The 12,294-nt window shown below is 40.0% G+C and overlaps 1 protein-coding gene across 2 annotated transcripts in view; it reads right to left on the bottom strand.

Annotated features, from left to right (window-relative positions):
- Positions 1 to 12,294, bottom strand: part of MAP2K5 (mitogen-activated protein kinase kinase 5) — a 280,907-nt gene that overhangs the window by 221,382 nt on the left and 47,231 nt on the right. For both annotated transcript variants that reach the window (XM_005893296.3, XM_005893295.3), the window contains exons 5-6: positions 9,363 to 9,403; positions 8,270 to 8,337 (exon numbers count right to left, since the gene is read on the bottom strand). In XM_005893296.3, coding sequence (XP_005893358.1) covers positions 8,270 to 8,337; positions 9,363 to 9,403 — 109 coding nt within the window. The remainder of the gene's footprint in view (positions 1 to 8,269; positions 8,338 to 9,362; positions 9,404 to 12,294) is intronic.

The following is a 12,294-nucleotide window of genomic DNA, read 5'->3' as shown; positions in this document are numbered from 1 at the left end:
TTTTATGCTGAGCACTACCAAGCACTTGAGAATGCACTCTTAGAATGTTCACACCAAAGACTACAGAACTTCAAAGAGATAAAATAATTTAAGTTCTGATTTTTTATTATAGTTAAGAGTTACAATGCAGCTTCCTGAGAAGCAAATGTGTGGCAGAAATAATCGCAGTATTTACTCACTGTGTGCTCTGGAACAAGATACTTAGCCTCTCTAAATCTCAATTTCCTCTTTCTATAAAGTGGGGGAAATATCAATGTCATAGTGCAACCAAGAAGATTAAATATGACAAAAAGCCTAGCACTGGGTTCTGTACACAGTAGGCATCAAATCAATTTTAGCTGCTTTCTCTTTCCTTTCTTCTCCCACAGGTATGAGTGTCAGTTTCCAGAATTACGTAAGAAATATGGAAATGTTCTTCTCTGGACATATATGACTATGTAAAAATTTATATGAGGGAAAGTGGCCAAAGGATGCTAAGAATTCCTTCTAGCTTCACACTGAGTTACACCTGTACACATTCACTCAATTAGTAGAGTGGTGTATAAAATGGTACCTTTTCCCATCAATGTTTTAATTGAAATTTAAAGCTTGTTAACTCTATCCTTAATCTATCTACTCTAACCCTCTCCCCATCTGCCAAATTAACTCTTCCCTTTGGTAGTTATCTGTAGATGTCTTTCTTTCCTCCACACCCTTTCCCAAGACTGGAAGCTCTCTGAGAACAGAGACCGCATCTTACTCACGTCTCTACATATTCCATTTCCTTCCCACCCTTGAGCCTAGCCCAGTGACTTGACACATACTAAGTGTTTGATAAATGGTGGTCATTACTCTAGTTGTAAATGGCAACTGACTCCAGTGTTCTTGCCTGGAGAATCCCAGGGACGGGGGAGCCTGGTGGGCTGCCATCTAGGGTGTCACACAGAGTCATACACAACTGAAGTGATTTAGCAGCAGCAGCAGTAGTACACACACACACACACACACACACACACATTCATTTGTTACCCTTAATAAGTTATATTAGAGAAAACCTCAGACTTCAAGTTTGGCCACACTCACCATTCCAAGTTATAATTACTTTTCTTAATAAATACTTCTTACATATGCATTAGTATACTGTATTGGTGTTTTTCTTTCTGGCTTACTTCACTCTGTATAATAGGCTCCAGTTTCATCCACCTCATTAGAACTGATTCAAATGTATTCTTTTTAATGGCTGAGTAATACTCCATTGTGTATATGTACCACTGCTTTCTTATCCATTCATCTGCTGATGGACATCTAGGTTGCTTCCATGTCCTGGCTATTATAAACAGTGCTGCGATGAACACTGGGGTACACGTGTCTCTTTCTCTTCTGGTTTCCTCAGTGTGTATGCCCAGCAGTGGGATTGCTGGATCATAAGGCAGTTCTATTTCCAGTTTTTTAAGGAATCTCCACACTGTTCTCCATAGTGGCTGTACTAGTTTGCATTCCCACCAACAGTGTAAGAGGGTTCCCTTTTCTCCACACCCTCTCCAGCATTTATTGCTTATAGACTTTTGGATTGCAGCCATTCTGACTGGCGTGAAATGGTACCTCATAGTGGTTTTGATTTGCATTTCTCTGATAATGAGCGACGTTGAGCATCTTTTCATGTATTTGTTAGCCATCTGTATGTCTTCTTTGGAGAAATGTCTATTTAGTTCTTTGGCCCATTTTTTGAATAACCCTTATACGAGACAGCAAAAGAGACACTGATGCATAGAACAGTCTTTTGGACTCTGTGGGAGAGGGAGAGGGTGGGATGATTTGGGAGAATGGCATTGAAATACGTATAATATCATACATGGAATGAGTCGCCAGTCCAGGTTCGATGCACAATACTGGATGCTTGGGGCTGGTGCACTGGGACGACCCAGAGGGATGGTATGGGGAGGGAGGAGGGAGGAGAGTTCAGGATGGGGAACACATGTATACCTGTGGCGGATTCATTTCGATGTTTGGCAAAACCAATACAATACTATAAAGTTTAAAAATAAAATAAAATTAAAAATAAATAAATAAATACTTCTTAAATTTCTTAAATGAAAACTATGGGCCCCTAGTCTCTATATTCCCCAGACTTTATAAAGTATGTCTTCAACCAATGATTCTAAACTTTAATAACATCCTCCCAAGTCTAAGAATTCATGCACTAAGCAGCAGTTAAGAATTCTGCAGAATAGGACTAAATCTGAAATATATTTAAAAAATAAAATAACTGCCTAAAATGAGACCAGCTTAAAACAAAACAACAGACTCTACTATTTCCCGAGTGATGAGCATGTGCCATGCGTTGTGCTAAATGGTATTACTTAGTATTCTGATCTAATGCTCCCAATAACTACACCCCTGTGGGTATACCCTGTAGGGGGGAGTTACTTCTTACATATAGAGAGAGAAACCCAAGGTACAGACCTTGCTCAAGATCACTCTAGTCTATCTCTCTAACATAAGTACACTTTTTTTTTTCTTGAAAACATTTGGATCCTTATATTCCCATAAATAGTCCCAATTTAATATGTGCAATTATTATAAAAACAGAAATAACCAAACAATGCCCAGGCAATGTTTCTCCACAGATATTCCATTATGTCATGCAACCTGAAATAATAACATTTTGATTCACTGCATTTACACAACACCTTTCATCCAAGAAACAAAAAGTGATTCCTTAATACAACTTCATCAATCTTCTAAACACCAGCAGTAGATAGATGGAAAATTTAATCATCCTAATTTTATAGGAGAAAGCCAAGATGTTCAGGAAAGGCCATGCTTGGCAGTGGGACTTGAACTCAGTAATCATGGCCTAGGAACATCATGTGAATGAGTAAGCTCAATTAAAAAAAAATTTATTTATTTGGCTATGCCAGGTATTCGTTGCAGCATGTCGGATCTTTCAGTTGCAACATGCAAACTCTTAGGTGTAGCATATGGGATCTCTAGTTCCCTGACCAGAGATTGAACCCAGACCCCGTGCACTGGGAGCTCAGAGTCTTAGCCACTGGACCACCAGGGAAGTCCTGTAAGCTCAATTTAATAAACAGTCATCCACCTAAGGCAAAGACCAATTCATGCTTTAAGAGTGACAGAGGAAAAAACTGATTTCATTCATTAGGCCAATATCTGGCTACCAACTTGATCTGGTAAAAAATTACATTTATATATCCTGGCAATTTCTTTGTGCCACAGTTGACTCAGTGATTTATCTGGTAACTGTGACTTGAGCTATCTAAAAATCACTTTAAAAAGATCCTTTATTTATTTTTTTTTCCTTTTCTTTTATTTATTTATTTTTTAAATTTTATTTTATTTTTAAACTTTACATAATTGTATTAGTTTTGCCTTTAAAATGCAAGTGTGATACAACTGTCACTTGGGTATGGCACTTTAAGGGGACACTGAGATATTCAAAGAAGAGTGAAAGGGTCTTTCACTCTTTCTGCTATGTTAGAAATAACATAGCAGAAAAGCTGAATGAGTTGGGAGAATTTGATTCAGAGACAAAACCTAGAGGGAATATAAATGAATCTGTCTACTCATTTATTCAAGCAGCACTGACTAACTATCACCTATGTGTGAAACATCATGCTGGGAACTAGGGTTCAACAACGGCTGAGTAGTATTCCACTGTATACATGTACCGCATGTTCTTTATCTACTGAAACCATAATGGAAAAGAATATGAAAAAGAGTATCTATATGTGTGTGTATATATATATCTTAACACTTTACTATACAGAAATTAATACAACATTGTAAATCAATGTCAATAATCTTTTTTAAAAAAATGATGAATATGCTACCATCACTGCCCTCAAAGAGTACAGAATTTATTGGGGGACAGAAGTGATTACAATACAATGTGCTAACCACTATAGTAAAAGCAAGCTCAGGGAGATAATGGGAATTCATAGAAGGGGTACCTGGCATAGACAAGGAGGTGGGCAATAATGAGGGACAGTTTTCAGAAGAAGACAACAACTTTGTTCCTGAAAGATAACCAAGGTTAGCCAGGATGAAGGCAAAGGAGGGAGTGGATTAAAAGAAGAAGAAAACAGGAAAGAGACAGCAGCAGATGTGAAAGCCCAGTAGTAAGAGGGAATGTGATCCATCAAGGGTACCATGTATTCATTAGCAAAGCTGGAGCATCAACTGGAAGGGGCATGGGGAGCGGCAGGCCAGGGGGCTAGAGTGGGCAGAGGACCCAAGTGTGGGAGTCCACGGCTTACCTGCTGTGGAAGCTACAGTTCGTACTAAAGGCTACATGGATCAGTAAAGTGGGGAATGAGGGGCTCAAAACACCCATCAGCAAGGTCACGCTGGCTGTACCGTGGAGGAGGTGCTGCAGTGGGGAGCTGTCAGGAGGCTGGAGCAACAGTCGAGGGAGCCTGATCCACCTTTGCAGAAACAGAGATGCTGGCAAGCAGACAGGCTTCACAGTGATTCAGAAGGCAGAACCTACAAATGTAGGGACTGACTGGATGTGGGGCTAAGGGAGACCCAGGAAGCAGTGAAGGATGCCTGGCAGGTCATCTGGAGTTTGCATCCAGGTGGATGTGGGAGAATTTACTGAGACAGGAAATCTAGGCGGGATTGTTTGGCAGGAAGATGACTGGCGGGAAGATGACTGATGGATGCATCACCTAGAAGAGGGAACAGCCCTGTTCTGAGGGCTAAACTCAGTCTTTACAGTTCAATTCAGTTCAGTCGCTCAGTCATGTCTAACTCTTTGTGAGCCCATGAATCACAGCACGCCAGGCCTCCCTGTCCATCACCAACTCCCAGAGTTCACTCAGACTCAGGTCCATCGAGTCGGTGATGCCATCCAACCATCTCATCCTTTGTCGTCCCCTTCTCCTCCTGCTCCCCAATCCCTCCAGCATCAGAGTCTTTTCCAGTGAGTCAACTCTTGTCATGAGGTGGCCAAAGTACTGGAGTTTCAGCTTTAGCATCATTCCTTCCAAAGAAATCCAGGACTGATCTCCTTCAAAATGGACTGGTTGGATCTCCTTGCAGTCCAAGGGACTCTCAAGAGTCTTCTCCAACACCACAGTTCAAAAGCATCAATTCTTCGGTGCTCAGCTTTCTTTATAGTCCAATTCTCTCATCCGTACGTGACTGCTGGAAAAACCATAGCCTTGACTAGATGGACCTTTGTTGGCAAAGTAATATCTCTGCTTTTTAATATGCTGTCTAGGTTGGTCATAACTTTCCTTCAGTCTTTACAAGTGGGTGCTAAAAGGACACAAAGCTCAGCTCATGAAAAAGAATGTTCTGAGACATGGCTGCTGCTGCTGCTGCTGCTGCTAAGTCGCTTCAGCCGTGTCCGACTCTATGCGACCCCATAGATGGCAGCCCACCAGGCTCCACCGTCCCTGGGATTCTCCAGGCAAGAACACTGGAGTGGGTTGCCATTTCCTTCTCCAATGCATGAAAGTGAAAAGTGAAAGTGAAGTCGCTCAGTCATGTCCGACTCCTAGCGACCCCATGGACTGCAGCCTACCAGGCTCCTCTGTCCATGGGATTTTCCAGGCAAAAGTACTGGAGTGGGGTGCCATTGCCTTCTCCGCTGAGACTTGGCTACATGAACATAAAACAGGTACTTCAGCCAGTAAAGGGCGTATTGCCACAGGGATGTTTAGGAAGCGCCTGGACGACCATTTGGCAAGGAGAGGGGAGTCAGGAACCCAAGGAGGGCTGGATTAGGTGGGGGCCTCTCCTTCTCCTGCTCCACACCACAGGCAAGAATCTTCTGTAAACACAGTGCTGGCCACGGTGGTTTTCTGCTGAAAGTCATCTAACGGCTTGCCAATACACTGAGAGGAAAACTCCAGCACCAGGCCACACCTGATCTGGCTCCTGTCACATCCTTTTCTCCTGTCACTCCTACTGCTCTCCCACCTCTTCATGCCCTCCCCCAGCCCAGCAGCCCTCCCTGTGTTCCAGCCTAACTGGCCTCCTTCCAAACACATGGAGTTCCTTTACCACCCCCGGGCCTTCACTGATGCTCTCCCACCCCTCTGAAATGCCCTTCTCTGGCTCTGGATGTGGCTAGGTCCTTCTCATCCTTCAGGCCGAAATGGAATGTCACTGCCTCCTCCCACTTCTTTTTTTTTTTTTCTCCTCCCACTTCTGACACCCAATTCAAATCTAAACGCATGCCTGCCCAGAATTCTTTCACTTTAAAATCTGCTTGTTTTCTTCCTAACAATGATTGTAAAGTATAATTATTTGCATACTGTAGGGTGGTCTTATATTCCTATTAGCATACTTCAGAGGACAAGGACCACAATGTATTCCTAGTGGGTAGGACACCACCAAATAACTAGGAGGCACTCAATAAATATTTCTGATTAGTTACCAACACGGGCACAGAAAATGGCCAACCTAGGGTGGTACATTAAAATCACCTGTAGGACTTCTCCAACAACACTCCTCCCATAACAAAAATCTCTCTTGGAGCAAACTACCATTACTATCTGGGAAGCTGTCATATCCCTAAAGGAAGATGCTGCAATAAAGGGCTGAGAACCACTAAATCAGACAGTCTCTTACTATATAAAAGATTATATAATACTTCAAAGATTATATAGTACTCAAAGATTATATAATATAATCAAAGATTATATAATACTTCGTGAATATAAATGATAGTCTTTTAAAAGCCAAGCTAATTCACTTCGGTTTTGGTTAAAACCAAACCCGAGAGAACTGAAAATTTATCCTACTGCTTTTCTGTCTTACCATCTTTCTCAGCTTCATCCAGCTTTTTATACCATGATGAACTTTGACCTAAAACACGAGGAAAAATCCTTGCTTTCACTCAAAGGCTCATAGTCCGTCTGAACATCATTTTTTCAAGAAGTAGTGGTAATGATTAAAGGCCCTGCCCTCTTTGAGTGGACTGTAACAAGTGACCCTCAGTCCCCACGCCTCTACCCAGTGGGCCATGGCTCACGTACCCAACAGGCATGAAGAGAGAGGCTTCAGAGCATTGCTGAGCAGGGCCGAGCTCTTGGATGAGGACTAAAAGACCTGCCCCTCAGGACCAGGAGACAGATGATCCACTGGTGAAAAACCAGTTGATGTATTTTAACACAGAATAAATTGTTTAAATAGGAAACACACTTTAAGAGTAGTGTGTTCACAGCAGGAAAGCTGTGGATAAGATCTACTGACGCTATAAAAAAAACAACTAAGGAAGTGACTTTTGAGGAGGGGACAGGAGAGCAAAGAAAGAGTCAAGAGGACAGACTCTACCTGCAGTAAAGCCCAGCTGCAAAAGAACCAAGATCTGAGTGGAGGGGGTTAGGAGGGGCATGGAAGGGAAAGTAGAAGCCTAAGCTACATCTCGGCAGATGAGGGCTCTGCCAGCACTGAGTACTGCCCTAAACCCAGGAAGACCAGGGCACACAGTGGAAGGGTGATCTGGCTCTGTGATGGCTCTTCAGTCACCAGTGTGAACACAAACACACAGAACAACCACTTCAAGTGGCATCTTCAAGCACAATAATAAGACATCTACCAGAGGAATAGAAATAAGATGTCTACTAGCAGAATAACTGGATGTATAACAAACATGACCTAGATTTCTTTCAGCTTAAGCAGGTCAGTCTACTTGAGGACATTCATCTTCTAGAAGTAAGTTCTCAGGCCTGTCAGAAGAACACTTTGAAGAGGCTCAAGTCTTGAGTATCCATCCCAGTCTGGGACAACATCAGAATGAATTAATGAAAACTGTCTTCCTTCTAAAATACCTCAATTTCTTATATAACCAAAGGTACGAAAATGAACAACATGGCTGGCCAATTTAAATTTCACTACCTTACTCTTTTCTTGTCTCTTTCTGGGGAAGCATCAGTGGAACATCATACTGCCAAAAGATGGACAAGGAAGACAGAAATAATAAGTATTATACAACCTAAAAACCAGATCATCAGAGCATGAAACAGCCAAAGACACCGAATTTTCTGGTTCTGTATAATCTGGAGACTGAAGGAAAACCACTCCACAGACCAAAATTAACAGTTCAACTTGTTTAATTTTATCTTTCTCTATGAGGTCCTTTCTTTTCAGTCAATACCAAAGCTGGGGTTACTTAACCAGTCAGATTTCTTCTTAGCCACATACACACTTTTGTGGTCTCATGGAAAAGAGGTGTCATCCCACAAGCCTCTTCCCCACCCTCAGCTCTGTAGATACTCATGCTTACGGGCACATTTTACTTGCGTGCTCTCACCTATTGCTTGGAAGTGAATCTGAGACGGCTGGGCTGCTGTGTTGAGAGGGTCCAGCCCGGGTATTCACCTACAAGTAAAGAAAGAATCTTGATCAGTCTGTGTTCTGAGGACACAGTTCTAATTAACCTATAATTTGCCACAAATTTCTCATTTCACTATGAAGGTTAATTAGCTTGTTGCTAGACCAACCCATGGTTGGAGTCTATTCAGTATATAGGTTACAAAAAATGTACAACCTGTATATTACATAATACTTTGCTTCTGCCATTATTCAAATATTTAAATAGTGCTGGAAAAAAAGAGATAAATGGGAAATTTTCATTCACTGTCTAGAACTGAATTCAATTCTAGAGAAGAAATTCGGTTCACTGTTTCTTTTTGTTTTATATAAAAAACAATGTGTTCAAAAAAGTATATTAAGAATACATCCAAGGGCCAATAGCGAATCTCACATTATTATATCCCTCCAGCTCTAAAACTAGGCAGAATATTGCAGAATGTCTCTTATTCACTGAAAAATGAGGTGCAAGTAATTAATTATAAAACACTTGAGTCTAATACAATAGCCAGTTTTTCTTTTAAATGTAAAGCCTTAAGCAGAAATCTAGAATTTAAAATACACAGAACAATGAAAGGACATTAAATAGATATGTTTCCAGCATAAACATGTCAAAAGAAGAGGGGGGTATTCTGTGTGCAATATGCTCATGTGCTTAATTAATCACTGAAATGAAGTCTATATTTTCACTCAAATAAATCTTTGTGGAGATCAGTAGCCAGGATCATCCTGAAAAAACAGACCAACAAAACAATTCCAAAAAATAAAAAGGTTTTTAAAAATTTGGGATCAAATCCCATATATATATATATATATATACACATATATATATACACACACACACACATACACACACACACACATATTGAACAAATACTACAGATGACTCCCCCTCCACATCCCATTTAAAAAAAAAAAAAAAGGGATCGCTTGTCAGAGCTTGAGAAAGTGCAGTTTTATTTGACATTTCAATAAGTGGAACACAGCATTACAAATCCATCTAACTTTACTGAAACAATTATTGAAATTCGTACCTTCAGGCCATGTATGTTCCGTTCCCCAGGAGGCTTGCAGGCTGAAACAGTAATTGACTAAATTGTAGAACACATCAGGGCCATTTACAAATTTGCTCAAAATGAATCGTTTAAAAAGAAATGAGGGTGACACCAAAATTAGCAGAGAGAAATGATTGAAAAGTGGCTCCCAAGACCCAGAGTGGGAATTATGAACCAGGGTTTTTAACTTGCAGGAGTGAGCATTTATAAATGCAAAGAGCTTTCTGACACCACCTCATATAAATTCCAATTTCTGCTTAAAACATATAAAAATCAAGTTAACTGAGCTAAAATGATTAGATTCCTTTCATAATTCAAATTTCTGCAATCTTTCCTCACTCTATTACATCGTATATCTGCTATCGCTTACTCTACAATGAAAATAGCTAGGGTTTTTGGAGAGGAGAGGGAGGAGGGTCTTTTAATGCCAAAAAGATTGCTAGAGATTCTATGATATAGTCGTTTGAATATTAATTTGCAAAGCAATAAGTAGTCAAATTTGCTAAAATACAGAGATATCATTAATTTTGTCACATTTCTTACAAATCTTGACATTTATTAATATTTAAGTCTAAAGATAAAGCAGTACCAGGAAAAATAACATTAATTTCTCTACATCATCTTGAGTTACAGATTAGTACAACACTTTTCCAATTCAGTAAACGCTTCTTCATCAGATGTTAAAAAAATAAAGAGCTTCATGCCCATGTTATAGGCTGCTTCCATCTGAAAACTACGGTGTCCTATGTATTATATGTTAAGGGGCCGTCAATTTTGATTGATTGGGGAAGGATGAATCTGATTTTTTTTTTTTTTGCTCCTTTCTCAGATGTACATGTATTTCCCTCTGTTTCTGACAAGAAATAGAGCTGTTAAATAAGAAGATGATGTAGGTAATAATTACAAAGCACATCGGTTGCTTTAGTTTTGTGTATTTCAAGCATATTCAAATTTATTATGTTATTTTCCTTAAAAAAATCTACACCTCAATAAAGCATTTTTATTTGTTTTTCTAAAATACATTAAAATTAAGACTCCAAATTCTCTTTCCTTAAAATGGAAATTAACTTTTTGAACAAAACAACAGTCACATACACTTGATGCCTGGTCCTTTAGGGACCATTAATACTTCCTAAGAAAACGCTTCAGAGCATTTCCTCCGAAGTACCAGTGCATTTATAAACTTCATTTAGTAAGGAAGTGACTAACTAAGGGATTAGAGACAGGCATCAATTCTTATCTGGTACCTTAAAATCTGCCTTGCTCCTCAATTGGCTTCTTAAATCTTTATAACTGAAAATCTAAGCAGTATTCAAAAAATACAGTAACCTTAATTTTCTAAAATTGTAGAGTCAGAAGTTACTGTAAAGCCAGGGAATTTTCATGCTTATTAATAGTTAACACATCTTTTAACTACAAAGAGCACTCAGTCCTGAGCAGGGAAGTTACTATCCAACACAACTGTGCCACTTGGAATGAGAAGACCTGTTGTTAGAACAGAATCATTTTCTCCTGTCTTTATGATTTGCTCAGTCTAGAGATTCTTTATAACATGGGGCCTGAGAGCCTCTCATCAACTCAGTAGACCCAGGTAACATACCTAATGTCTACACTCTTAACTGTAAAAATTTCCATAAACTCCAAATTCATATAAATCTAATATAAACTTTTATATATATTAAATTATATAAAAATAAAATTGTATAAAGTCTATACTTTATGTAGATAAATATGCAAAAAAAAGTAGAAAACTAAGAAGAGTTATACAACAGTATCTACAAAACCACAGAGACAGGGAGACTGAGTCTCACTTTAAAAAACTTAAATGTGTCATGGAAGAACTATATTTAATAATGTACTGGAAGGTAATAGATTCTTCTCATTGAAGGCTAATTCTGTTAACTGGAGACTAATAGACTAAGATATACAACAACAACAGCAGATTCTGTGCTAGGACTACATGTAACACTCATGTCTAACATATTTTCATTTAAGAATCTCCTCCCTACAACATACTTTTCTCCACACTCCTATCAAGTCCTCCAAACTACCCCCATACACACTCTGCTGGTACTGCTAAGTCGCTTCAGTCGTGTCCGACTCTGTGCGACCCCATAGACGGCAGCCCACCAGGCTCCCCCATCCCTGGGATTCTCCAGGCAAGAACACTGGAGTGGGTTGCCATTTCCTTCTCCAATGCATGAAAGTGAAAAGTGAAAGTGAAGTCGCTCAGTCGTGTCCGACTCTGTGCGACCCCATAGACGGCAGCCCACCAGGCTCCTCCATCCATGGGATTTTCCAGGCAAGAGTACTGGAGTGGGGTGCCATTGCCTTCTCCGATACACACTCTACTAATAGCTTAACCTGTATAAGAGCAAATAGCCCTCCTACTTTAAGCAAATTACAACTTGAACAAAATTCTTATTCAAAGTGTACATTAACCACTTAAAAACTGTGTGTCTCTAGAGCTACTTAGTGGGCTTCCCTGGTGGCTCAGATGGGAAACAATTTGCCTGCAATGCAAGAGACCAGGGTTCAATTCCTGGTTTGGGAAGATCCCCTGGAGAAGGGAATAGCAACCCGCTCCAGGATTCTTGCCTGGAGAATTCCATGGACAGAGCCTGGCAGGCTACAGTCCATGGAATCGGAAAGAGTCGGACATGATTGGGCGACTAACACTAGAGTTAATTAATGTCTCTGGACCTAAATATTCTCAACTATAACATAAAGCAATAATAGGCAGGACTTTTGAGAGAACTATAAATGGTAACACAAAAAGCAATATTAGTGCTTGAACAGAGAAGATATCTAAAAATGTCTGTTATTATCATGGGAGGGGCACAATGGTATGGACAGGGAGACTGACAGGGACTGTTCACAAGATAAAAGAAAACAAAGAGAACCTGGAAAG

The sequence above is a fragment of the Bos mutus genome, chromosome 10 (genome assembly GCF_027580195.1).
Source record: "Bos mutus isolate GX-2022 chromosome 10, NWIPB_WYAK_1.1, whole genome shotgun sequence".
NCBI lineage: Eukaryota > Metazoa > Chordata > Mammalia > Artiodactyla > Bovidae > Bos > Bos mutus.
This window is presented reverse-complemented; position numbering and strand designations above follow the sequence as displayed.